This window comes from Cydia splendana, chromosome 15 (genome assembly GCF_910591565.1).
Source record: "Cydia splendana chromosome 15, ilCydSple1.2, whole genome shotgun sequence".
In the NCBI taxonomy this organism is placed as follows: domain Eukaryota; kingdom Metazoa; phylum Arthropoda; class Insecta; order Lepidoptera; family Tortricidae; genus Cydia; species Cydia splendana.
The window spans coordinates 3,054,990-3,081,006 of NC_085974.1; the positions used below are offsets into that span (position 1 = coordinate 3,054,990).

At 38.5% G+C, this 26,017-nt stretch overlaps 3 protein-coding genes and 1 long non-coding RNA gene across 4 annotated transcripts in view; 2 read left to right on the forward strand and 2 right to left on the reverse strand.

Moving 5' to 3' along the window:
• The window catches only part of LOC134797237 (sodium-coupled neutral amino acid transporter 9 homolog), a 59,013-nt gene extending 51,630 nt beyond the window's left edge, over nucleotides 1-7,383 (forward strand). The window contains exons 8-12 of the mRNA XM_063769462.1: nucleotides 654-850; nucleotides 3,929-4,033; nucleotides 4,481-4,549; nucleotides 6,365-6,540; nucleotides 7,162-7,383. Of these exons, the coding sequence (XP_063625532.1) occupies nucleotides 654-850; nucleotides 3,929-4,033; nucleotides 4,481-4,549; nucleotides 6,365-6,540; nucleotides 7,162-7,333 (719 nt within the window). The 3' untranslated portion in view covers nucleotides 7,334-7,383. The remainder of the gene's footprint in view (nucleotides 1-653; nucleotides 851-3,928; nucleotides 4,034-4,480; nucleotides 4,550-6,364; nucleotides 6,541-7,161) is intronic.
• The window catches only part of LOC134797418 (phosphoglucomutase), a 192,382-nt gene extending 172,915 nt beyond the window's left edge, over nucleotides 1-19,467 (reverse strand). The window contains exons 1-11 of the mRNA XM_063769644.1: nucleotides 19,117-19,467; nucleotides 18,563-18,644; nucleotides 18,023-18,222; nucleotides 16,686-16,842; nucleotides 15,989-16,177; nucleotides 14,214-14,329; nucleotides 13,045-13,129; nucleotides 12,313-12,520; nucleotides 11,517-11,700; nucleotides 9,775-9,854; nucleotides 8,812-9,302 (exon numbers count right to left, since the gene is read on the reverse strand). Coding sequence (XP_063625714.1) covers nucleotides 9,164-9,302; nucleotides 9,775-9,854; nucleotides 11,517-11,700; nucleotides 12,313-12,520; nucleotides 13,045-13,129; nucleotides 14,214-14,329; nucleotides 15,989-16,177; nucleotides 16,686-16,842; nucleotides 18,023-18,222; nucleotides 18,563-18,644; nucleotides 19,117-19,356 — 1,680 coding nt within the window. The 5' untranslated portion in view covers nucleotides 19,357-19,467 and the 3' untranslated portion in view covers nucleotides 8,812-9,163. The remainder of the gene's footprint in view (nucleotides 1-8,811; nucleotides 9,303-9,774; nucleotides 9,855-11,516; nucleotides 11,701-12,312; nucleotides 12,521-13,044; nucleotides 13,130-14,213; nucleotides 14,330-15,988; nucleotides 16,178-16,685; nucleotides 16,843-18,022; nucleotides 18,223-18,562; nucleotides 18,645-19,116) is intronic.
• The window catches only part of LOC134797432 (S-adenosylmethionine decarboxylase proenzyme), a 439,106-nt gene that overhangs the window by 140,087 nt on the left and 273,002 nt on the right, over nucleotides 1-26,017 (forward strand). The gene's annotated exons all lie outside the window — the stretch shown is intronic.
• Nucleotides 3,456-6,761, reverse strand: LOC134797238 (uncharacterized). Its single transcript, XR_010145056.1, has 2 exons — nucleotides 6,691-6,761; nucleotides 3,456-3,593 (listed from the first exon to the last, which is right to left on the reverse strand). It is a non-coding gene; the product is annotated as an uncharacterized LOC134797238 (long non-coding RNA).

Sequence of the window (26,017 nt, forward strand, 5' to 3'; positions counted from 1 at the left end):
TAAGTACCATTTTCTTTAACTACTTTTTTTTCTATTTTTTTTTAATGCCGTCTCCTGCCGGAGGTGGCTATCATTAGGGCTATTTTGACGCTGCAGTTCGAAACAGCGATCTGGTGCTCATCTTGAACCAGCACCTGAGGTTTTTGAGCCACGAGGTACGTCTTCTTCCACATTTTCGTTTTCCCTGGATTTTCCCCTGTATTATCAGCTGGAGGAGGTGGTATTTGTAATTTCGTAATACATGATCAAAGTACTGCAGTTTCCTAATCTTTATAGTATCCAAAATGTCTCTTTTCTTTTGCACTCTCTGCAGGACGCTGTCATTGGTTACTCTATCCGTCCATGAGATTTTCAGTATTCTCCTGTACACCCACATCTCAAACGCCTCTAGACGTTTACTTATAGCTTTAGTAAGTTCTTAAACTACGCAAAAAAAAAGAAATTAAATGAATTTGATACCCGTGTTTTTTTTAATATAAACTATAGTCCGGTTAGGTAACTTTGCATCGACTTGAACACAACAAAGTGAGGTAAATAGAACCATATGGAACGAAACAAAACAACTGAAAGTTTTTGATTGCAAAACACGAGCTTATGCTAGCTAGCACTGCGAAAGATACATCCTCTGCTATAAAATGACCTCTCTTTCCCAGGAACCCTGTCCGTGGTCTACCTACTGATCTTCGTGATAGTAAAAGGCTGGGGTTGGGGCATCCACGTGGCCCCGACGCCAGGGGAGCTCCCCGCCAGCACGGACGCGGCAGTTTTGAGCGGCATGCTGGCGCTCTCGTTCTATATACACAATATCATCATCACAATTATGAGCAATAATGAACGGCAGGAGAAAAATGTGAGTGACGAGAATTATTTTCATCTACTGATCACTAGGTGGCGTTAGTAGGTGGAGCATCAACTTAGCCCTAAGACCAACCTAATGCCGGAACCACACTTCGCTATGCGTTATTTGTTATGCGACTCAGGGCCGGATTAACCCTAAGTCAAAGTAGGCAACTGCCTAGGGGCCCCGCCTCGGCTAGGGGGCCCCGGCGGCTCAGCGCACACCAAATAAAATTTTGTTCCATAGGGTCAAAATTCATGAGTAATTTTTTTATTCTTATAATAATGAGTATGCTTTGTTATTGTTTTTTTTTCGATCAATTCTTTAAATTAATGAAATACTGTAATAAAATTGAAGCAATACGTTACAGTTTACGGGCCGTATTCTGCGTACCTGTTGTAAAGTTGTAATAATAGGGGTTTTCAGGAAAAATGGTTCAGTTTTTTTCGAACAACCAACAACTTTTGGGTTATTTCGACTCAGAATCACGAGGACTAGGTATTGATTAAAACAAAGAAAAAGAAAGAAGATGTAAGTGTCCCCAGTTTTTCATAGGAATGCTCATAGGAACGCAACGGCCGCAGCGTCAGAGTCGCTGCGTCAGTGTCGCAACGTTAACTGACGCAGATTCGCTTACGAGCGGCGCGACTCCGGCGACAGTCGCAGTTGTTATTCCTTACGGTGCAGACGTGATGAACCGATTAATTATGAAAATATTATTAGAAGAAGAGGAGGATGACGATCTTTTGCTTCGTTACTTTTACTGTGGAGCGAAGCCTACCCAACTCAATTTTCAAAAGTAGAATAGGGTAAAGGCACTTATAGCATCTTGAAAAAAAAAAAGCATTTAAACGAGAACGATGACAAATTCAGGAGCTTTAATATTCATTTTTTAGATATTCTAATTATTGACATAAGCTCAAAAACACGTGCGATCGCAGCGACTGCGCGACAGTGCTTGCGCAGACGTAGCACGGCCGCTATCGCCGAGCGATACTGACGCGGCGCCACTGTCGCTACGATAGTGACGCTGCGCTCGGAAGTAAGTTCATACATTTCCATACTGCATAATACTATCGCTCTGTCGCCGCGTCAGTGTCGCTGCGTTAGTGTCGCCGGAGCCGCTTTGCTCGGAAGTCTACCTTTAGCCTTTGGCCTCGCTGCGCAAAGCTCGGCCTGGTCTCGCTTTTTAATACAATGGACATTGGTTCGTGTCTGTACTCAACTATTTATCCTGAAGCCTGATGAAACACGGCTTTGACTTCGCATGAAAGCTCGCCTCACTGGGGAAGTTCGGACTTTTAGGCCCAGGTGAAAATCGGTACCCGGCCTTTTAACACGCTTTCACAATTTGCGATATTGTTAACAAAAAATTTCGCGCTCGCTGCGCTCGCGATTAAATTTGCTTCTTTAATTGACCCTGTATCTACATGTTAGCTTCACTGGTGAATTAATAGAATTAGACCAAGATAAGTCTGCAATGATTTTAATAGCATACGCAGTGCAAGTGTTTTAGTTATACGTCATAATTTCATAGAAGTTTTGACGTTTTGCGAGTGCTATCAAAATTGTTGCAGGCTTATCTTGGTCTAACTCTAGTACTTAATTTAAGTAATTTTAACATATGGGAATTCTGTATTATTAGGTTGATTCTATAGTCAGACCGTAAAAAGTCTGCAGCGATTTTGATAGCCCACGCAGTGCAAGTGTCATTTTAAACGTCAAACTTCTATGAAATTATGACGTATACATAACACTTACTCTGCGTGGGCTATCAAATCCGCTGCAGACTTTGTTTGGTGCTACTCTAATCATGTGGCTCGGCTTTTGGTCTTATGGTCGGACAATCGCTGTTCAGTCTCGCAAAATATGAACTATTGAGAAAATCTACTTTGCGGCACCAGTTGAGCTTAGCCTTTAGCCTCGCTTAAAATTTGCCATTAGAGGTAGATAGGCAAGTGACGCTGAAGCTCTCATCTTTGGTATTCCACTGGGAATTGGCCTTAAGCCGAAAGGGCTCTCCCCACACTTGACGCGACGCGGAATCCGCAAAAACCAATAGAATAAAGCTTTATGTCCACGCAATACGAGCGAAAAAGACATCTTTCGATTTGGATCGGCTCGGCCGACGCCTGAAGATTGAAATTAAAAACGCAAACTTATTTCCCTGTACTGAAAATGCTGTGTGCAGAATTGACTGTAGGGGGCCCCGAGCCTCGCACTGCCTAGGGGCCCCGGCATGCTTAATCCGGCCCTGATGCGACTACACTGTATTCGCTCAAATATTTGTTATGTGAGCGAACAACAAACACGGCATCCACACTTCGTGCCGGTGTGCCAAACTTGGTGCCTTGTGTCCTTTGAAGTGTGTCAAAAAACCGACAGGTGGACGGATAGGCGTATTTGCTATTCGCGCTTATGCGTTATGCGGGCAAATATAGACGAATGAACCCTCCACACTTCGTCGTATGCGGCCGAAGAACGCGCATAACAAATAACGCATAGCGAAGTGTGGTTCCGGCATAAGACTAAAGTAGTTTTGTGCGGCATGCTGGCGCTGTCATTCTACATACGTAATATCATCTATCATCCTCATCATGGTTCATCATCATCATCATCTTCCTCGCGTTATCCCGGCATTTTGCCACGGCTCATGGGAGCCTGGGGTCCGCTTGGCAACTAATCCCGAGAATTGGCGTAGGCACTAGTTTTTACGAAAGCGACTGCCATCTGACCTTTCAACCCAGAGGGGAAACTAGGTCTTATTGGGTTTAGTCCGGTTTCCTCACGATGTTTTCCTTCACCGAAAAGCGACTAGTAAATATCAAATGATATTTCGTACATATACGTTCCGAAAAACTCATTGGTACGAGCCGGGGTTTGAACCCGCGACCTCCGGATTGCAAGTCGCACGCTCTTACCGCTAGGCCACCAGCGCAACGGCAGGAGAACTTTGTAAGCAGGTAATTAACAAGAATAATCAGTCCCGAAAAAATGTTACTGAAAATTCGGTCAGGAACCCTATCATATACACAGACAAGGGGTTCATTTACTTGTATGGCTTGAACTGTAACTATCTTTATTTTTCAGGGCAGAGATTTGACGATAGCGTTTGTGCTAGTAACCATGACGTACCTCTTAGTGGGCGCAGTTTTCTACATATGTTTCCCTCTTGCCAAGTCCTGCATAGAAGACGTAAGTTTAATAGCTCTTTATACTAAATATTATATTAGGTATTTTTTGGAATTATTCTTCACAAGATTTGAAAATAAATAAGTTTGAAACGGTCTGTTGTACCTTCCATTCATCACAGACCCACATAAACGTACCGCTACAGCTATTCAATAAAATGGCAAGTATCCAAAACTGATGTATGGAGTGAGCATCACTCTATTCCATTCTATTCTTACTATATTTCTCTATGGTATAAATAAAGACCGTAGTAAACGCACTAAAATGGCTGGTCCATCCCATCAACTACTGCGACGGGCATCTTAGATGGCATTAATAAGCTTCATATGAAACGTCACTTAAATAAACTTAACATTTGAAAATGTACCGTACTCGTCATTTAACAATTCGTGAGCCTTTACAATATACGCAGGTACCTACTTTTGAATTTATTGTTTATTTTGTTTGCAGAATATACTAAATAACTTCGAAATGCATGACACTATGACTGCAGTGGCGCGAGCGCTGCTGCTGTTTCAAGTAAGTTCAAATAATTATTACTTTTACAATTATCGTAAAGTAATTCAAAATATCCTGCTGTGATACCTCAAAAACGTATAATATTATTTAGATTCGTTTTGCCGTAACACGGCGTATTGTAGCCGATATATTCGACAGCTGACGTAAATGGCGCTGTACTACCTCGTACATCAGACACTGACTTGGTTTATAAAAGTTACGACGCAGTTTACAGTGTGGTAGTAGTAGGATTTCCTGTGGCTTCAATATAGATGGCAGCACTCACGATATTCCATATACTGTCGATATTCCAGGTTTCAATCCAGTCACAGAATAAATTATAGTACTAGGTACATACAGAAGGTTCACTCTCTAACAAAACGCGTCTATTAAGACAGATATGACCGCAAGGTGGCGCAAGTGCGAGCAGGCGTCCGTTCCGTAGCGGTGCGCGGCAACTACTACTGTTAGACACCAAAATTAGTGTGGACCGCATGTACTTGTAGCGTTGCTACGAAATCGCGGAGTGAGCCACGCCTGACCCTGTTAAAAATTCACAGATTTCGTGCCTCACACGACTATCGAGCACATTGGAAATGAATCTACGGAATTCGAAAAAATATTGAGATAAATGACGAGAAAGTCTGGATAAGGAAAAAGTTACAAAATAAAACTACAACGTTGAATGATAATTATTTTATTCTTAGACTAACACAAGTATCCTGGACATAACGCATGTGAACAAACAAATTGCAAAATTTCCACACGCGTATCCAAGTTTGAATAATTGTCGCCGTGGCGCATAAGTATAGGTACATATTTCATTTTTCGATTAATAAGCAGGATATATTAATGTTCAAAGTACAAGAAAATTATTACACGGCAAATCCGTAGTCAACTCGAGAAGTGGATGATCGGCAGCGGCGCCAGCGGCCCATTTGCTGCAAGATATGAAATTTTCTTGACAGCAGTTTGACGCGACGAGAGATGACCATAACAGCGTTTGTCTATGTTGCACCAAACCTGAGTTCCAATAGGTACTACCAGGGTTCAGCATCAGCTATCTTGGGTAATGCTCATCATGACGAATCGGCTATCTGCTAGCAGTAGCCAGCAACATGCTCTCATCTCGCTCTCGCTCTCGCTCTCCCTCTCCCTCTCCCTCTCCCTCTCCCTCTGCCTCTACCTCTGCCTCTATCTCTATTTCTATTTCCACCACCACAAGAATGCATAGATTGTCGAATAGTGCGTTATCTACGCCCGTCTCAAACAGGATAGATAGAGTTAGACCAAGAAAAATCTGCAGCGATTTTGAAAGCCCACGCAGTGCAAGTGTTATTCTGCCGTCATAATCCCGATAATTCACAACAAACACCGATAACGAACTCTGCGAAACATGAAGTCATAAATGTCCTGTGAAAAATGTCGTTCTGACTTTTTGACTATTTTAAGGTTAGGCTACAGGGCAAACCCTTAACCCGATCGTCTTTGTTTTAGGCTCAAATTGTAGCTGACTAAATTGTCCAGAGCCGTTTTTCTCAAATTTTTGATATCATTCTTCGTTTCCAAATTATCGAGCACCAAAATCAAAAATTCGGAAAAAATTGAATTTTATTTTCACTATTTCGATCATAACTTTTTTTGTTTTTGACTTTCTCGAATAATTATTTTTGCACCTTACAGCTCTCGTGATTATGCGTCTTTTGAGCCTATTTTTTAATATCATATCTTCACAACTTTCCGAGATATAAGGGGATCGCACTTTTTCGTGAAATCGGACCGTATACTGGAGCGAACGAAAAGACATTTCCAATGTCAAAAATGTTTATATTTCAGGTTATAACCGTGTACCCGCTCGTCGCCTACATGCTTCGGTCCGAAGCGCTTCTCCTCTTACCAATCAGCAACGTGAACAAATCACGCACGAGATACACTGTCGCCATCAATGTGGTAATCGTGTCAATGTGCGTCACTGTCGCCTGCCTGTGTCCTAACATAGGGACTATTATTAGGTGAGTTTATTCCTAACTAGCGACCCGCCCCGGCTTCGCACGGGTTAACAAATTATACACCTAAACCTTCCTCAAGAATCACCTCTATTGATAGGTGAAAACCGCATGAAAATCCGTTCAGTAGTTTTTGAGTTTATCGCGAACAAACACACTAAGGCCTTATTGGGATTAGCCCGGTTTCCTCACGATGTTTTCCTTCACCGAAAAGCAACTGGTAAAATATTTCCACCATATCCCTCATCTATCATAAGAGCAACGGCTATTGAAGTTCCAAGCCATATTGGAAATTCACCAGTAATGATTCACTATTTTCTATAATTCTCACTATTGTCAGTGAGGAGACACTGCTGACTTCGGGCAAACTCTTCTCCGTTCGGCTCAGCGTTGCTCCGAGCAATTATTAGGGTTGACACAACTTCTCGTCCCTTTGCGTGCACGACCACAGACAAGATAATTACTTGAATTTTGATAACCCTAAATAATCGAAAGGCATAGTGCCATAAGTTAGAAAGGGATATCATGATTCGACCCTGAATCGCTGTCAAACTTCGGTTTTGTAGGAAGTGTCCTTTCAGTACGGTAGTGCTATTATTTATTATGTGCTATTGTCGTCTCTTTCAGATACACGGGAGCAGTGAGCGGGCTGGTGCACGTATTCGCTCTCCCCTCCATCCTCCAAGTCAGGTCCCTGCAGCTCCGAGGCAAGCTAACGTACTGGAAACTGCTGCTCTACTTCCTCATTGTCGTTTTCGGCGTTGTCAATTTGGTCATGCAGTTTTTTATCAAAGAGTGATTAGCGCAAAGAATCTCGTACGTTCACCCGTTATTTTCTATCTATATCGCACACGCATAATTTTATTGCTATCTCTCTGGCACAGAGCGTTGACCGCCGGCATCATGGGCGTGCCGGGCATAATAATTATGCGCGTATGATATAAAGGTCGTTTTTTTATTATTTTAGCATTAGAAAAAGACTATGCGATCTTGACGTGTCTTTTATTTAAAAAACGCTATTTAAAAATCAGTAATTATTACTTATGAAAGCAAAAGAATATAAATAATCGTATATGATTCATAATTGTTACATATTTGCCGTGACTTATTTTTCAAAAGTGTTTTTCAATAAAAAGACACGTCAAGATTGTTTACCTTTTTTTCTAATGCTAAAAAAAAACTAACTATAGTTCAGTACAAGTGACCTTTGAAGCGAAATAAAAATTGAAATGACGAATGGCATAACAATAAGACTATTAATAGTGATAGCTGAACGAGATTTGTTGTTAAGTAATTATTTAGATACAAAATTAAACCTCATGATAATAATTTAAAGGATCCATTAAATTAAACATTATGTTTTAAAAAATAACATAAAAAATAGTATAGGTATAATAAATAAATGCTGCCAGCCTTCTGGGCACGCTGCCAATAGACGGCGATTTGGGCCAAATTTTCTATTTATAGTTTATTTTAAGCTTAGTCATTAATTTTAGTTTGTATTTTTTATTTTAAGCCTTTTTATTGTTTTTTTATGTCATAATATGTATATAAAAAAAGTAACGTATTGCTATCTAAATATAGAAAGAACTTAGAAACTATCCCATCTAGTCATATTTTATAATAATATAGGTTGAGTTTTGTGTTCATAAATAAAACCTTCGTTAAACATATGTACTACTTACTTATTTTTATTGTATAAAACAAAGTTCAAAACAATAATATTCATTTGGTAACAGTTATCTTGTTAGAACTTTTTTTTAAATATTGCAACTTGCGTCCCATAATATTACAGATTATTATAAGTTTTTTATAACTTTAAATATAAATCGTGCAAAACACTTTACATAATAGTGTACCTAAAGTAAATTTCATTCATATTAATAAAATCTCTTAAAACAAATATTAAACAAACCGCAAACCTGTCATAAAGAAGTATATACGAATTTTCAGATTTGAGGAAAGATGTTATGTTAGTTAAATAATTACGGTCCTCATCAATCCATCTTTTTACAGATATGTATAAAGTTTCTTTCGAATCTGTATTTAGAAATAAACAATGAAGGCCGGGTCGTTTAACTTAACATAGCTGTATCAAAGAGAAAAGAGTGTATAGAGAGTTACTGCCATAGTAAATTTTGTAGTCACAGTAAATTTACTGCCATCTTTCGACAGATGATTAAAACTTTTAGAACGCCATTTGACTTTGATCCGTTTTCGTTCACACGAGAATAGGCCAAAGGTATGGCGCCGGTGCTAGAAAATATGGCACCATACCTTTGGCCTATACTCAAGTAGATGGCGATACCTTTTGATATTTAACAAATTTAACACATATCAGTGAAAGAACAAGGATCAAAGTCAAATGGCGTTCTAAGTTTTAATCATCTGTTGAAATCTGAAAGATGGCAATAAATTTAGGTACTGTGGCTACAAAAACTATTTTGACAATCCAACTCTATACTAAATTATCTTTGGCTGTATTAACGCATTCACAGGGGGCGTGGCCTTGGAACAAACTTGTATGACGGTGGACGCACATGTGCGTCGGGGGCAGCGAATGTGTTAAGGATGCCTATGGATTTACCATATCTGCGCCACGTTTGCAACCGCGACGACAGATGGCGTCTTATGTGATGACGGTGGGGGCGTTGCGGCCGGTGTACTTCTGGAGTTGGGAGAGCTGCAGCGCCACCTCGATCAGCGGTCGCAGCATCACCTGCGCGTCGCCCAGGACGTCCTTGGCTTCGTACGAGTCGATGTATAGTCTGAAAAATAAATCCGAATACAATGTTTTTCTTTTTGTGTGATGTTAAATGTACGTCGACTGGGTAGAAAATAACGAATTGTTTTGAAGAAATACTTGCAGATGTATCGATGTATAAGGGAAAAAAACACAGGATGATTAACATGCCTTCTAGATCCACCAAAGACACATCAGCAAATCTGACTTTAATGTCTATGGTTCTAAATGACTAAAATGTGTTTATAAACAAATCAATAAAATTTAAATCTGATGAATTTCGTCTTAAATCCAGCCTGTCTGTTTTACAAAATTTGACAATTCTGTGTGACATATTTCTATGACCACACATCAACACACACATTCAAATTAGAATTTCCGAAGGCCCCAATTTCACAAATATATTCGTGATCATTTGCTAGCATCTTACGCTTAGATATATCTCAAAGCGGCTATAGTTGAAAATGATCTTCAAATAAATAGTATACAATATTTACCGGACGGTAGCTCCGGAACTGCCGGTTCCGCTCAGACGCAGCACGATGCGAGACCCGTCTTCGAAGATAATCCTCAGACCCTGAGGACCAAATGCAAAACATGCGATACATTCTTTCTTATCAAACAAATAAGGTAAGATATATTGTGCTTTCTAGTCTAGCGAGTACATAGTAATGTTCTAATTGGATTTTTTCCTTTTGACTGATGCTTGTTTGACTGGGCGAGCGTGCCAATTAAGCCACATGTTTTGGACTTTCGAAGCGATTATAGTCAAAAGTATTCATTTTTTTTTTCGTAGAAACCTAAAAGTTGTATCGTGTTTAGACTGATGGAAGGACAGACGGAAATGACGAAATTATAAGGGCTCCGTTGTTGCCATTTCGGCTACGGAGCCCTAAAAATAGTCACACTACGGTCTGGTCCACGTAGGACGGTTTATCAACCACTTTAACGACGTAAGTCTTTCATCACTAGGCAACATTACTACTCATACAAAGCAACACATACCTGTTTCATAGCCTCGCCACGGTCGATAGGGTCCTTATGGGTGCGTAACGGTCCATATAACTTTTGATATATTTTTAGTCGATATAACGATTGAGGGACATAATGCACTTTTGCTATAACAATACATGGTATATTCTTAGAGAGTCTAACTATCGTCAAGTATAATGAACTTGTAACATAACAACTTCTAATCTAACATTAACAGCGTATAACGTATATGTGATATAATTATGTTCGATATACTTAACGCTCAGTTGGCATAATGTAGTACTGGTATAATTTGTAATATTTACTACTATTATAACAACCTACGTATTCGAACTTAAGGCAGGTCTCAGTTAGGTACGACGACGAGCGAAGCGAGGAGGAGTGTTAGGCAGAACTGCGACCCTACAGCGCGCGAGCCGAGCGAGCGAAGCGAGCGTGCCGCGGTAGCGGCCGGCGAAGCGCCAGAACCGACTTTTTTTACTACTTTATTTTTTTTAGGAATAAGTAATGGAAATCCTCGACACGTTTCGCTTCTCTCTGCAATCTCAACGAGTTTAGAAAGAAAACAATAGTCACAAGTTTATATATTTATATTCAATACAAACAATGTAAAACAAAGGAAACCACTAATTTTTTTTATTTTAAATTAAAGGCAATTGCTCGTAAAAAGCTGCATTCGGTATATTCATTTTTTCTTGCTAATATATTATCAATCTTTTTTTGTTGATGTATGTACATACATACATTTTCTTCTTTTTCATCACTGGTTCACCATTTATAAGTTGTTCAATATTACAATTAAATAATAATATTACAATTTAATATTATTATGTTGTTGTTAGGTATATATTATACCATAAATACTTATAACAAATATTCATTATATCCAGTAAACGTTGTATCGAATAGCTTTTATATCGATTAAACATTATACCCCATGAAAATAGTTATTTTGTTGTTATATCAAAAGTTCATTATACCGCTTAAGTGATTATACACCATGAAATTATATCAAAAGTTGTTATATCTTTTGAAAATATATCAAAAATTGTTATACGGATCATTATACACCCGGTCCTTATAAGAGAAATTATCGGCCACACTTTAATGACGTAGGTTTTGGAATCCGACGTGTGAGACGAACCAACGAAGCCGGGCACGGTCATGGGTTAGTTTTTAGTCAACATCTTGTTTGAAAAGTATTATTAGATTCCTATCTTTACAGGGCGACCCTGCCAAGACATACCTGTTTCATAGCCACGCTACGGTCGATAGGGTCCATGTAGGAGAAGTTGTCAGCCACTTTGACTACATAAGTCTTAGAGCCGGACGTGTGAGATGACCCGACGAAGCCGGACGAGGTCATGCGTTGCTCGAGGGCGGTCATCATCTCGTTGCACGGGTCGCTTGCGCATTCTTCGTAGTCGTATCTAAAATAAAAATCATAAATTGATATAGGTATGGGTACGGGTTTCCCACTTTGCCAAGGGATTTAGAACTTTAATAAAAGACAATAAGACTCGCCTAGTAAAGTAATTCTTTCCATATTTAGCCCAGTGTTCCTTCAGGATGTCAACCGATTTGCCGGTGATAGCGATGACAGATACCCAAGCTATAGCCCGTCCTTTTCTCACGCATTGTCTGCGCCAAAGCTCACTTTCCCACATTAGCTTGCCAAGGGATTTAGAACTTTAATACGCACCTAGTAAAGTAGTTCCTTCCGTATTTGTCCCAGTGTTCCTTCAGTATTTCTTCTACAGATTTGCCAATGACAGCTATGACTGAGACCCAAGCTATAGCCTATAGCCCGTCCTTTTCTCACGCATAGTCTGCGCCAAGCTCGCTTTCCCACACTAGCTTGCCAAGGGATTTAGAACTTTAACCTTTCCGACGCCGTGTCAAACATAAAACTCAAATTGAACTTTATGCATATGCACGTAGGTCTATGTTGCTCAGTGGTCTGTGACCGATTAATCCGTCTTTGGCGTTGGACCTGCGGTGCGGATATATCGGTCATTGGCGTCCAAAAGGTTAATACTGACCTAGTAAAGTAGTTCCTTCCGTATTTGGCCCAGTGTTGCTTCAGTATCTCCTCCACTGATTTGCCGGTGACAGCTATGACTGACAGCCAAGCGAGAGCGGCCCATAGTCCGTCCTTTTCTCGCACGTGGTCTGAGCCGGTGCCGAAGCTCTCCTCCCCGCAGAGGGAGAGGCGACCGGCGTCCATTAGGTTGCCGAAGTATTTCCAACCTTAATGAATAAAATATAAGGTTAATATTAGCATCTCTTTAAGTACGTACTAAGGAATAAAGTAAGTGACTGTGAAGAAACGTTAATAGAATAAGTTTGCATCATTGACCGAGTGAGCGCGAAGAGCCTCAGTTTAAGAAAGTTAAAATGCTTACGGAAATATTCATTTACCTATTTATTTATTTATTGAAAAACATGTTTACATGACATTACGGTGTATAACTAATATTCATGCATGTCCGGCTTTCTTCTGCAGGTCGCATTTTTTAACCTACCTTTTTCGATTTCGTTTTTAGAAAAAATTCAAGGCAGAGATAGTTGTTGCGAGGTTCACAGACCCATTAGTACACACTACACAGGTAGGTACATATATCGATACCCTAGCTAGTTCACACTCGTACTGATTATGCGGAAAATTAGGTTGTAATTGTAACTTTAGTTGGTCCACTATGGTACTACGTGATTGTGATTACAAAATGTTTAACGTAATTAGTGCGAGTGTGAAGCAGTAAGTATTTTCATACCAGTAGGCACTTCGAATATCTCCTTTCCCAAGTCCTTTGCGACGCGGTCGACGGCGGCGGCGGTGGGCATGGAGCGAGCGAAGCCCTTTAAAACACAACAAAAATGTTTCAATTCATTTACTAAATTGCTATGATGTCCGTTATAAGGTAAGAGTGACGGCGGACATCTTTATTTTATTTTACGTACAAAAATGACCCCCCGTCAACTTTCAATCGAGATTTAATCGAAAATTTATTCGATTAATATTCAGATTAATTCAATTTCAATCGCATGTTAGGTCGACTAAATTAATCGCGATTAAAATTTGACGAATAACTTTTTTATTCGATTAGTTAGTCGAATAAAAAGTTAATCGATTAATGCCCATATCTGGGTAAGACTTTTGTACTGCTTTGCAGTCAGTTCCATATAATATTTTCTTATTAGTTAAAAAAAACCGGGCAAGTGCGAGTCGGACTCGCGCACGAAGGGTTCCGTACCATAATGCAAAAAACGGCAAAAAAAACGGTCACCCATCCAAGTGCTGACCCCGCCCGACGTTGCTTAACTTCGGTCAAAAATCACGTTTGTTGTATGGGAGCCCCACTTAAATCTTTATTTTATTCTGTTTTTAGTATTTGTTGTTATAGCGGCAACAGAAATACATCATCTGTGAAAATTCCAACTGTCTAGCTATCACGGTTCGTGAGATACAGCCTGGTGACAGACGGACGGACGGACAGCGGAGTCTTAGTAATAGGGTCCCGTTTTACCATTTGGGTACGGAACCCTAACGAGCAAACATCTTAAAATGTTCAATACATCTTTGGTTTTTCGTACTAAAAGCTCTAAGTGTCGAGTGTTTGGGTGTCTTAAAGAGTCGCATGCCGCTCTCAAGCCGCGGTTTGCCGATCACCGGCCACAGAATAAATAATAGTACTTACAGAAGGTTCACTCTCTAACGAAACGCGTCTATTACGACAGATATGACCGCAAGGTGGCGCAAGCGCGAGCAGGCGTGCGTTCCGTAGCAGTGCGCGGCAACCACTACTGCTAGACACCAAAATTGGTGTGGCCGCATATACTTGTAGCGACGGGACGAAATCGTGGAGTGAGCCACGCCTGCCCCGGCTTAGATGAACTCTAGATTGACATCATAAAATAAATCTAGTCAACATGCGAAAAGTACCTTGACTCCATTACGTTGGAAATAAGGAATCAGAGCCGCATGCGCAGCCAGTACGGCCAAAGAGTCAGATGGAGTCACGAAGAGGGCGTCACGGCCTATTATCATGTTGCGGTCGCCTGCGAAACATAATTAAATAAGCAATTTTTATCAAAAATAACCGGAAATAGACATTTAGCTCATTTTAACAGCCTGGGAAAAATCAAGTTGCGGTAGGAACGCTAAATTGTTATCTAGATACCTACTTCCTGTGGCCTATCCCACAAAACTTACAATTACTATTTTACAAGTGTCAAGTTACAAGTTTGTAATAATACAAATGTGCGTACCACAAAATATACAAGTAACAAATTTGTAGTGGAAAATTCTTACAAATATGTAAATTGTATCGATAAGTCTACAATTTATTGTATCACAAAACTTTACATACGCTACATATCTTTTCCGCAAAATGTATAAATTTGTAGCTGACAATTGTTTTGTGCTACATTAAATTGTAGTAATAATTATACATATATGTAGAATTGTACCTACAATTTAACAATTCTCTAAACGTGTGTCGCACCCTCTTGCTACAATTGCTACTGTACGAATACTAGTAATTGCAGTATATTTTATCATATTTAGCGATTCCAACCCTTTGTATATAGGTATACCTACCACGAAATATTTAGTTCAAGTAGCAGTGATAGTGATCCTAGGTGTCATGAATTTCATATATAGGTACATATGTAACCCCAATTTTACTTAGCTTTAATTTAATTTACGATATACTCATAGGTCCTGGAAAAAAAATCATATTTTCAAATTGAGCTTACCATCGTACTCCTTTTTCAATTTTGCCACATAGTGTCCCTTAAGTATTTCCGATCTTTTTCTCTCATTATTCCTAAATCATTTAAATTTTGCGTTATCTCCTTCAATTTGTTTATTTACACAGTGTGCGTAATGGTCAGTTTAGCTTGCAAATCCACTGTAATGTCAATTGGTATGTAAATGCTAGTAGATAGATCACTATATAAATATAATTAATGTAATTCTTGCGTATTGCGTATAAAGTGAAACTACCTTCAACATTAAATAAGCAAAATAAATTGTTACATATTTGTAGTTGTAACATTACAAATTTTCGCTTGTATATTTACAAATCAACAATTATACAATTATGTAGCTGTCGTGACATACCTTTATTCTTTGTGATACGCTTTCACAAAAATGACATATTTGTATACTGCAGACTTGTAACGAATAGATATTTGTAATTATTGTGGTACATTTTTTTGTTTACAATTTAACAATATTGTCGAATTGTAAAGTTTTGTGGGATAGGGCACTGGCCTTTATTGATGTAAATGTAGTAGTCTCCGATTATTTGAATTTATTTAACGCGTTGCAAAATCAAATTATTAGAACCTAAAACATTTAATCCTTAAATTATACAAAAAAAAAACTCAACAAATAATTAAAATAAAACTTCACTACACTAAGCCCAAAATAACCCACCTTGCATCGTACCCGGCTCAAAGGTCCCCACAATGCCTGCAGCATTCCCCCGCTGAACTGCTATGGAGACCTGTTGAACCAAGTACGAACCAGGACCACCACCTCTCTCCCGCAAACGCCGGCCTATTTCCCCAAAAAGTCGGCGAGCTTCCACTCCCCACGGCGGCCCCGCTGTGTCTAAAGCCTCCTCTATCCTATTTATTCAGTTTAAAGTTATGCAAAGACAGATTCGCGAAGTCTACAGCGCATCTACAAATCACAGCCTTACTACTTACCATCGCCATCAAAAGCGGCCCCCAAATCATAGTCCCCTCCCTTGACCGCCGCGACCAAATCCGCGGCATACGTCAGGTTGGGGTCGGGGTGGGCGCCGCCGAAGTCCTCCAGCGGGGTCACGCGGCGCACGTTGGTGGCCGACGCGCCGAGCTCATCGACGAAGATGGCTTGCACGTATGGGCCGGTTACTGAAAAGAAAATGAAAGGTTAAGAGTTTAATTTGAAATAATATTTAGAAATTAGGGTCTAAAGTCAATTACAAAAAACTAAAAAAAAAATAGAATCAATGAGTATGTTGAACAGGTTTGCATAATAAATTATTTCTAAGATTAGTCAACCCTAGTGTTGTTTAGCCGGCACTCATTGAAAACATTCCATTGCATTACTGAGTACGCATTTAAATCGGTTGGTATTTGTATTTTCAATGATAAATAACAATATTTTCCGTAGACCTGTCAAAGTTTTATCTTATTTTATAAATTTACGCCCTCATTTATAATTTTACTTACTTTCCTCTAGCCTATTGTACTCAGTCTACCGTTCTTCATCAATTCTCATCAAAGGTTAACTGGAAGAAAACCCCTTAAAGGGATAAGTTCGCCTTGGTACCGCCTATCCTGTGCCATAAATTTGTGTTTTGTACAATATAGAGTTTAAACATACTGTCATACATACGAGTATAATGAGTAAAATTACCTCCGCTCATAGAATCAATGAGTACGTTGAACGGTTTCCTCTGATCGGTGCCTTGTATGAGTGACTTAATTTTCGGGAAGTCGAAGATCTCTTTCATGTAGCTCACATAGTCCTGGACGGGGTCGATGACCTCTACCACGAACGGTTTGTTGTCCACCTGTAACAATGTGTTGTTTTTATTTCAACCAGGCGTGGCTCACTCCGCGATTTCGTCGCTTTGCAACAGGTAGCTACAAGTACATCTGTTCTACACCAATTTTGGTGGCTAGCCATAAGCCGTGAGTGGCGCTGTCGCCACCTAGCGGCCATATCTGTCCTGATCGTAACAGACGCGTTTTGTTAGAGAGTGAGTCTTCTGTACCTAGTACTATTATTTATTCTGTGTTAAACCTAAGTATGTACTTTTAACCCGCATTGGGCCAGCGTGAGGACTATAGCCCAAACCCTTTCGTGCTTGAGAGGTGGCCTGTGCCCAGCAGTGGGACGTAGGTATATAGGCTAATTTTTTTAAATTTTTGTATTACTTTTATTAATCCTAACACCGCCAAAGTAGACAACAGACGCGCGCGGCTACAGCAACAATATCAACCTTCGTGCCTTCCGACAAGGTTCATGATAGCGTGGCCTTCAGAGTTATTGGAAGTTTTGAATTAAGCCGGATTTTCTTTTAAAAAATCAGTGATTTACTGTTAAATTCAGTAATGAAGAGATATACCTATAGTCTGTATCTTTAGGTATTTAAAAAAGAGTAAACAAAATCTACCCTCAAATGGCTCCTTAAGCCAATTGAGGGTAGATGAAATTTCATTACATGATCAAATAATATAGGTTGAAATCAGGGTGTTCAGTGACTGATCCAGGCGGTTTTGTAATTGGTCGGTTAACCAATAAATGTTATAACTACCTGAAGATGTAGAAATTATTTGTTTATTTAAGTACCTAAAGAAAGATACAGAGTATAGGCTGATTGGTCGTCGTCAAACTTGCAGTAATGGGGGGAAATAATGGCAACTATTTAGAATGAATGAATCGTACCCTAGGATTGGTACCCTAGGTTGCACACGGAGCCAGAGGAGACCTCGAACAAGATGGGAGGATGAACTCAAACTCACAGCGGGCCCGAACTGGAGAAGAGTGGCCCACGACAGACCCAAATGGAAAGAGCTGGAGGAGGCCTTTGCCAAGCGGCACATTGAGCTAAGAGACATACTCTAACTCAGAATAAAAGGGCTTAATAGATAGAAAGATAGATAAATTTAGAATGAAACAGGACAGCTGTTTTATCTTACCACAAATAAAGACCAATCAACACTTCACGTGGTAACTATAATACTCACAGTAAAGTTGAAGACACCAGTTTTATCAACAGGGCAGTTGAGGTCCGGAACGGTCTTATACTCCTTGATGGTGGTGGTGAGCGCATGAATCTCGTTGGTCGTGTGATCAGGGGCCGGACCGCCATTGCTGCAGTTGAACTTGATGCCGAAGTCATTGTTGATGCCGCCGGGGTTGTGGGAGGCGGTTAGGACTATGCCTCCTGAAAGAGATTATAAATAATTATGAAACCTCAATCGCCAATTTAATGGCATGTCTATAGTGGCCTAGGAATCAAATTGGTTGACTGTGCACCGGGCCCAAGTTAGAGTGGCTTGGAAAGCACTCACAGTTGTTACGTCCCTCCCGATAAGAGTGGTATTCCATCTGTCCATATCTTCTCACTCTCTCATTAAGCAAAATGTGAGATGCAAATACACATTGGACCAAGATATTGGACAGATGAAATGGAATACCACCCTGAGACATAGAAAAAGATTAACACTGGCAGTATAAAAATGTAAAAAATATTCGACATTTTGAGTGTGTAACAGAGGACTTACCAAGAGTATTGTATTTTCTGATGATGCATGACACTGCTGGAGTGGAAAGGATGCCGTTTTGGCCCACTAATAGTTTGCTAACCTAAAAGAATTGATGAAATAAATTTCATTGAAAAAAAAAAAAGATAAAACCCATGTTTTCTTGTTTATGGCTACTTGGCTAGTAAGTATTGTAAGCGAATTTTGGACAATGAATTATACTTTTAAGATTGTACTATATTACATTTTTACTTTATTACAGTTACAGTTTATTAATTGATAAAAAAAAATCAACAGAATTATTTTATCTCTAACTGCAACACAAAAAGTTAACTATGTATATGATGGTAATTTAGGATAGTCTGTGTGGAAAGATACCAGGCTTAGAAAAATATTTGTTATTTATTTTAAATTACATTTTTACGATAAAACAGAGACTTAAATTATTCAATAATAAAAGCTAAGCCGCAACTACGTCGGGAATGCAGTAAATCGTATTTTAATTGTAAGAAAAAAAACTTTAATAGGTTATTTATACGGTTGTTGGATAAAATAATGAATATTTATATACGTACCCCGTTTCCAGCGCTGATTTTTATAATTTTATCCACGACTTCTTTAACAAGGTATCTTCCATCTCCGCCCACCACGAGCGTGGAATCCACGATACTATCCTTGTTAGCGTCCAAAATACTCTGGATAAAGTTTTCTGTGTAGTTTTCTTGCAGAAAAACTTTGACTTTTTTACGTAAACCACTAGTACCCGGCTTTTGCCCTTCGAAAGGGGTTGTATTAACAATAACAACGCTAGGCATTTTCACTGAACAATAGATAGGTCTGGGTCGCAATTTACGGGCGAGTTATCTCGCCGACGCACTGTTATAAAATAAGTTTATTTATCTCGGTTCGTATAAAGGTCAACGAGTACGGCCCAGGCTGACGCAACTAGGAACAAAAAAAAGTTTTGTATGGAAAATAGTGACCTAACCATAGCCAATAAAGCAAAACAAAACGTCAGTGCTATTTAGCTGTCAAGTCAACTTAGTCAACTGTCAGCCATATTGCTTTGCTTGTCATGGCGCCTTGCATGTATTACTCGCGTATTTCTTGGAGTTTAATTTTCAAAATCCTTTACCATTTTTAAATACAATCAAATGTGATAAAAACATATAGTGACTTCATAGATTTTGTGTAAATGCCACCGAAAATCAGAGCCTTTAAATGCGAAATATGTGGCAATCTCTACACTCGCGATGTTCCCGAAAAAAGGAAATTCATGGCGAAATTCCCGTTGGATGAAGACCGGTAAGTATTGCTTTAGATACTTTTAGCTTTATTTTGGTGTAAACACACCAAAACACATCGAAAATTTGATATTTCATATCCTTTTCATTGTCAACTAGGGATGTACTACAAGTATCGATAACTTCAGCTTTGTTTGTTTATCAATGTAAATAATATAGTAAGACGAGTGAAATTTCCTGTTAGAATTTGACCAAGAAAAGTCTGCAGCGACTTTGATAGCCCACGCGGTGCAAGTGTTATTTCTACGTCATAATTTCAAAGACGTTTGACGTTTAAAATAAACACATGCACTGCGTGGGCAAGGTATCAAAATCGCTGCAGACTTTTCATGGTCTAGCTCTATCTTGCATGCGATATGACTATAATTAATTCTCCGAAAATTTTCCCAGATCTATATCTTCCTTACAGAAACAGAAACAGTCACATAACTTCCCATTTTACAAGCTTTTATTTGCCTTCACCTGTCCCGTAGTCTGTCAAATCTTCGAGCTGATCTGATGATGGAGACAGGAGGTGGCCATAGGAACTCTGTGATGAAACAACGCAACCTAATTGTGTTAGGGGTTTTTAGAATTGTCTTGATGAGTATTAGTTGTCTGTCATAAGAAAAGTACAGTCAGCGATAAAAGCTTGTACCAAAAATGAAATTTTTGCCAAAAACTTATTTAGAATCTTCCTTTCACGCTACATTTTGCTTGCAAACTGTAATTATATAACACATTTAAATGTTTTCAGGTGGTTTCAAGCAGTGGGTCAAATTAATTGGGAACGAAGACCTGGTATATCTTCCCTTAGAAAAGTTACATGAATTAAAATTTGTATGCGCAGACCATTTCGAAAAAGAGCTTTTAATAAAAAAAACAATCAACTTAAAACGTCTGCCATCTGCCATACCTTCAAAAAATTTAAAAGCTGATCCACTTCCTGATGAAATGCTGCTTAATTTTCCTTGTCATGTTTATTCGAAAAGGAACATTCCTACGAATCTCGACCCTCTGGCGATCAGTGACAATGAAGTTTATTCACTACCCCAAGTAGAAGCCATCGCTGGGCCTAGTAACTCGGGTAAGTTTTAAACCTTTATTTGACAGTTATACCTACCTCTTTTAGATGAGATGAGTGATTTTAATTATATTTTTACACTAATTTTTACAGAATCATTCATGTCTGGACAGCAGCTGCCATCTCAAGCCATACCATTAAAAAAGCTTGAAGCTATTCCAATCGCTGATGAAACTCTGCTGAATTTTTCCAATAATGCTTATTCAACATTGTTGATAAAAGGAATGACAATGAAGTTTCACTACCTCAAGTAGAAGCTATCGCTGGGCCTAGTAACTCGGGTAATTTTTAAACCTTTATTTGACAGTTATAACTTATATCTCTTTTGGATGAGTAAAGGATTTTTATTATATTTTTACACTTTTAATATTTACAGATTCATTCATGCCTGGACAGCAGCTGCCATCTCAAGCCATGCCATTACAAAAGCTTGAAGCTATTCCAATCACTGATGAAACTCAGCTGAATTTTTCCAATAATGCTGATTCAAACATTGTTGATAAAAGGAATGACAATGAAGTTTCACTACCTCAAGTAGAAGCTATCGCTGGGCCTAGTAACTCGGGTAAGTTTTAGCTTGTATTTGACAGCTAAATCTCTTGAAACGTTTTCCATTAACATATATCTAAGGACGGGCCTTAGGGCACTATGAATGGTGCTAGTGCTAGTTCAGCGGTGTGCCTCACGAATTATAGCCAATAGTGCAGTCTAACGCAACTAGTTGCAAACAATCGCGCGCGCTTGATGCGAACTCATCAACCAATCGCAGTTGGTTGATTGTTGACTGCACGATTGGCTCGAATTCGTGTCCGTGACACAGTTGTACTGGTGGCACATTCTTATTGCCCGTAAGGCCTATCCTACGTTTTCAGTAGAGTTACTGGCTACTGAAATATTACACAAAGTTTTGGCGGGAAATTCATGTTCTTGTTAATAATTTCTAATTAATTAATTGTGTCTTCGTAAACTAAAAGAATCTTGTTTTATAGGTAACTGCATAAGCGCACGTGGAACAAGTTTAAATGTTTGAATAAATATACAGCTTTTGTTCGCGTGCGTGATGCCGTCACGGTTTCTGGTATATCATATGATAGTAGAGATTTTAAAACGTGTGTAGCGTGTGTACAGGGTAAGGCAAGTAGGGTCCCCTTTCCTAAGAAATCTCTCAACAGGGCTAAAGAGGTCCTGGGTTTAAGTACATGCAGACGTCTGTGGGCCGCTACCATCTCCCTCATTCAGCGGTGCGAGGTATTTCTTGCTTTTCATAGATGACTATTCTAGAAAGAAGTTTGTGTACTTTTTAACTAAAAAAGGTGAAGTATTTGATAGGTTCAAAGCTTTAGTGGAGAACCAGACAGGTAAAAAGATAAAATCGCTACGTAGCGAAAATGGAGGAGAATTCACAAGTTCTGCTTTTCAGGCGTATGTCAAGAGCAATGGCATCGTGCATCAAACCACTGTTCCTGGCTCCGCTGCTCAGAACGGGGTCGCAGAACGCGCGAACAGGACCGTGATGCAGGCTGCAAGATGCGGGCCTAAGCAACGAATTCTGGGCGGAGGCCGTTAACACGCGTCAAAAACCGCTGTCCTACGAAAGCTGTACTGGGGAGCACTGCCGAAGAAAAGTGGAGTGGGTGTGGTGTTCATCAATAAATAAGCAGATGGCTGGCAACACTGGTGCGCAGGATGGCGGCCGCGGTGTTACGGGCGCTCTGTATGGACCGAATAATAAATTGATTTATTTACCTATAATCAATATAATTCCTCTAAAAGTAAACTAGATTAATGATGTTAAGTGAACATCACAAGTGGCGACGAGGTAAAACCGTGAGTAAGTACCTATGAAATTCGCAAATTGCAAATTGATGAAATATTGGCGCCATATTGGTTTGTAAACAGGGCCGACGATTTGCAAAACGAACGCATGTATATCAGAACAAAATAAAGTACAAAACAATGAAATCGTGAGAAATACAAGATATGAGTGACTTTCAGATGCCTGTAATGGGTGTAACTCGGAGGCGTCTGAGGATTAGGAAATGGTGTATGGTTCTTTTGGACATTCAACCAAATAAAGTACATTGGTAGATTGGTGGATGACAAATGTTGAATTTTATAATACAGTCTGTTGAAATAATAGAGCAATTCGTCAAAATTAATTTGATAATATAGAAATACCTAAGTATATGGAAATACAATACAAGATTAAGTTATAACTAAAAGTTATTTTTCTTTTTAAAAGGGAAGAATGGATAATTGTATCAAATATTAGATTCCTTATCTATTTCATATGGTAAAATACAAGATGTTCTATAAAATAATAACTTGTATTTTGTAGCAGTTTCTGTTTCAAATACTTTTTTACATTTTATGCAAGAATACATGTACCTATGTAGTTGCCTTGCAAACTATAAACGATGTACATATTCACCAGCAAAATATAAATTTACTTGTTTCCATATTTCCAAAAGGTCTAAGTACCTGCTGTAGGTACTGCATAGTAAAGTCTGTTTTGTGCTTGGAGTATGATGGTCAAACTAAGAACATTTGTGTTGACCTTTAACGGATCTCATGTAAACATTAATGATTCTCAAAATATACTGGCACAAATGATATAATTAATTACAATGTTTGTCATCTAGGCTATTCAATTCAAGATCTATGAGCGATTGCAGTGATTGTGTGTACATATATATGTACATAAAATGCCAACAAGTTATTGGCTTAGGCTGATGCCGAAAGTATGATGTTAACAACTTGTACGCCAAGTTGTAATACAACATCATAAACCCCATAAAATGATGGGAAAAAAATCGTTTGAAACGAAAAATGTCAAAATGACTACTGGCTGTTGCCGAAATGATGATGTTAACGATTTGTACGCCAAGTCGTAAAGGATAACATCATCAACCCCATAAAATGATGGGAACTAATGGTTGATCATGAATCAACAAGATGGTTAATGGGAAATTTCCATACCTACATATATTATGATGTTAAGGAACTCATACGGTTGAGTTTGCAAAGTAATAGCAACATTTAATGATGTAATAAATAATATACTTAATACCATGAGTAAATGGAACGTAAAGAAGTGAATGTGAGTTGTATTGTACTTTATTAGTTCTTAACAAATCCTGTAATGTGAAGCTGGCAAACACAAATTTGTTAGTAACATGGAATAGAAAAACTACTCAACCTTTCTTTGGGTGCTAGTTCTAGCGTAAGAAAAAGACAGTATGATTTTGTCTCTCTATGGTTGAAATGAGACAGTCCCTGGCTAAACTATCTACAGTACTATAGAGTCCATTGCTACTGTCAGATGTCACAGATGTGTCACTTTTGACACTTGACAGATAGAGATTGTTTCAGAACAATGTTGTGTGTTTAGTTAAATGTTAATAAATAAAAGTAATGTTCCAGATTAGATTCAAGACAATATTGAATCTACTAGATTCTTATATGTACTCCAGGAATGTGTAACTATGCTCGTTACAGTTTTGTGGCAAACATGGACTAACAGGTTGTGTAAGTTTTCAGGTTTCTTGACCATCACCAGATTTTCCAAACTTACGGAGCAAAATGTAGATATTGGATGTTGTTGCAAGTGTTAAAATCATGGATATGTCACAATATGTCCTAAATATAATATAAAAAAGTATAGTTTAACACATTCAGACTAGCAACTAAAATAAGTACAATGTTGTTAACTATATAATTATATTTGCAAGACGTCTATATAGGTGTTGTACGACATTTTCGAAGAAATATCAGTGACCAGAAATGGAGACTGGTTTAGCAGCGTGAAGTATAAGGATCTCATCACATATGGTATGTTACGAGCCATGTTTGGAAAGTATATTGTACAACCCTAAATGTCTGGAAATAGGGTAAGTGTAAGTAAAAGAAAATCTCAATGAAGTTTTGATTTAACCTAACTAGTGACTATGACAGAACTGTCAAATCATGAATGTCAGTGATTCAAGTCACATTGTCGAAATCAGAAACAAATTGGACATATCGGTATTCATATTTTGGACTTGTATCGTTTGCATTTGTAAAAGTACTGCTTTACTGCCTGCCTGTATATGAAATAATAAATACATTAGGTCCGGTGGTATAAAATCATCTTTTGTAAGGGATTATATGTTGTACCCTTATTAAACTCAATAATTCATGAAAATGTGTACATTACAAAGTAGAAATGAATATATGTGGTAAAATTATTTAAATGGATGTCAAAACAAACATCATTAGAATCCCCAATAAAATACATTTTTTATGGTCATACAGTTATGCTTGTTATGCTATTTTAGCAAAACACACCCTTACAAGACAAACCATCCTACCAAAGCTGTTATCAAGCAAAACTGATTTAAACAAAAAAAAAAAAAAACCTTTTTTTTTTCTTTAAGAAGTTATCTACTTAGTCTAAGTAGTTAGACTAAGTAAATACTCTTTTGGATGAGATCATCAGAATAAAATAATTACCTACCACTGTATAGTTGTATACTGCTTATACTACCAGTCAACAAGTCTACTGTATTAGTCAAGAATGACAAGATCAAATGATTAGTCCATCAACTTGATTAGTGATTAATGGTTCACAACAGACAACTGTTTGAATTTCTCATACCTACCCAAATAGGTATAAACACACCCATAGCGTAACAGATGAATTTTCTGTATTTCTCTTACAGGTGACAATGCCAAAGATATGTTGGAATATGCGGCTGACAACTGGCTACGTGCTAAACAGTCCATTTGGGATGTGATGCAAAACCATGTGCGTTACAGTATATCGCTTGTTCAGATTTCTGGCGAAAGGTCTGTGGAGTCCTGTTTGGTGTTTCCAAAGTTTGGTATTGGATTCTTTATTAAGTAAATAACGATACGACACGACATTGTATATATTTATATGACCAGACAACTGATTAAAATTTACAAGTTTAGATCATATTCATACACAAGTACCTATTAGGCAACAAAGGCAAGTAGTAAATAAACAAGTTTTGTTAATAGATATACCAACACAGGATTTGGACCAGATATTCAGCATATTAATTCCTTACTACATAAGCTTTTCAGTGTTACACATCTGTAAAGTGC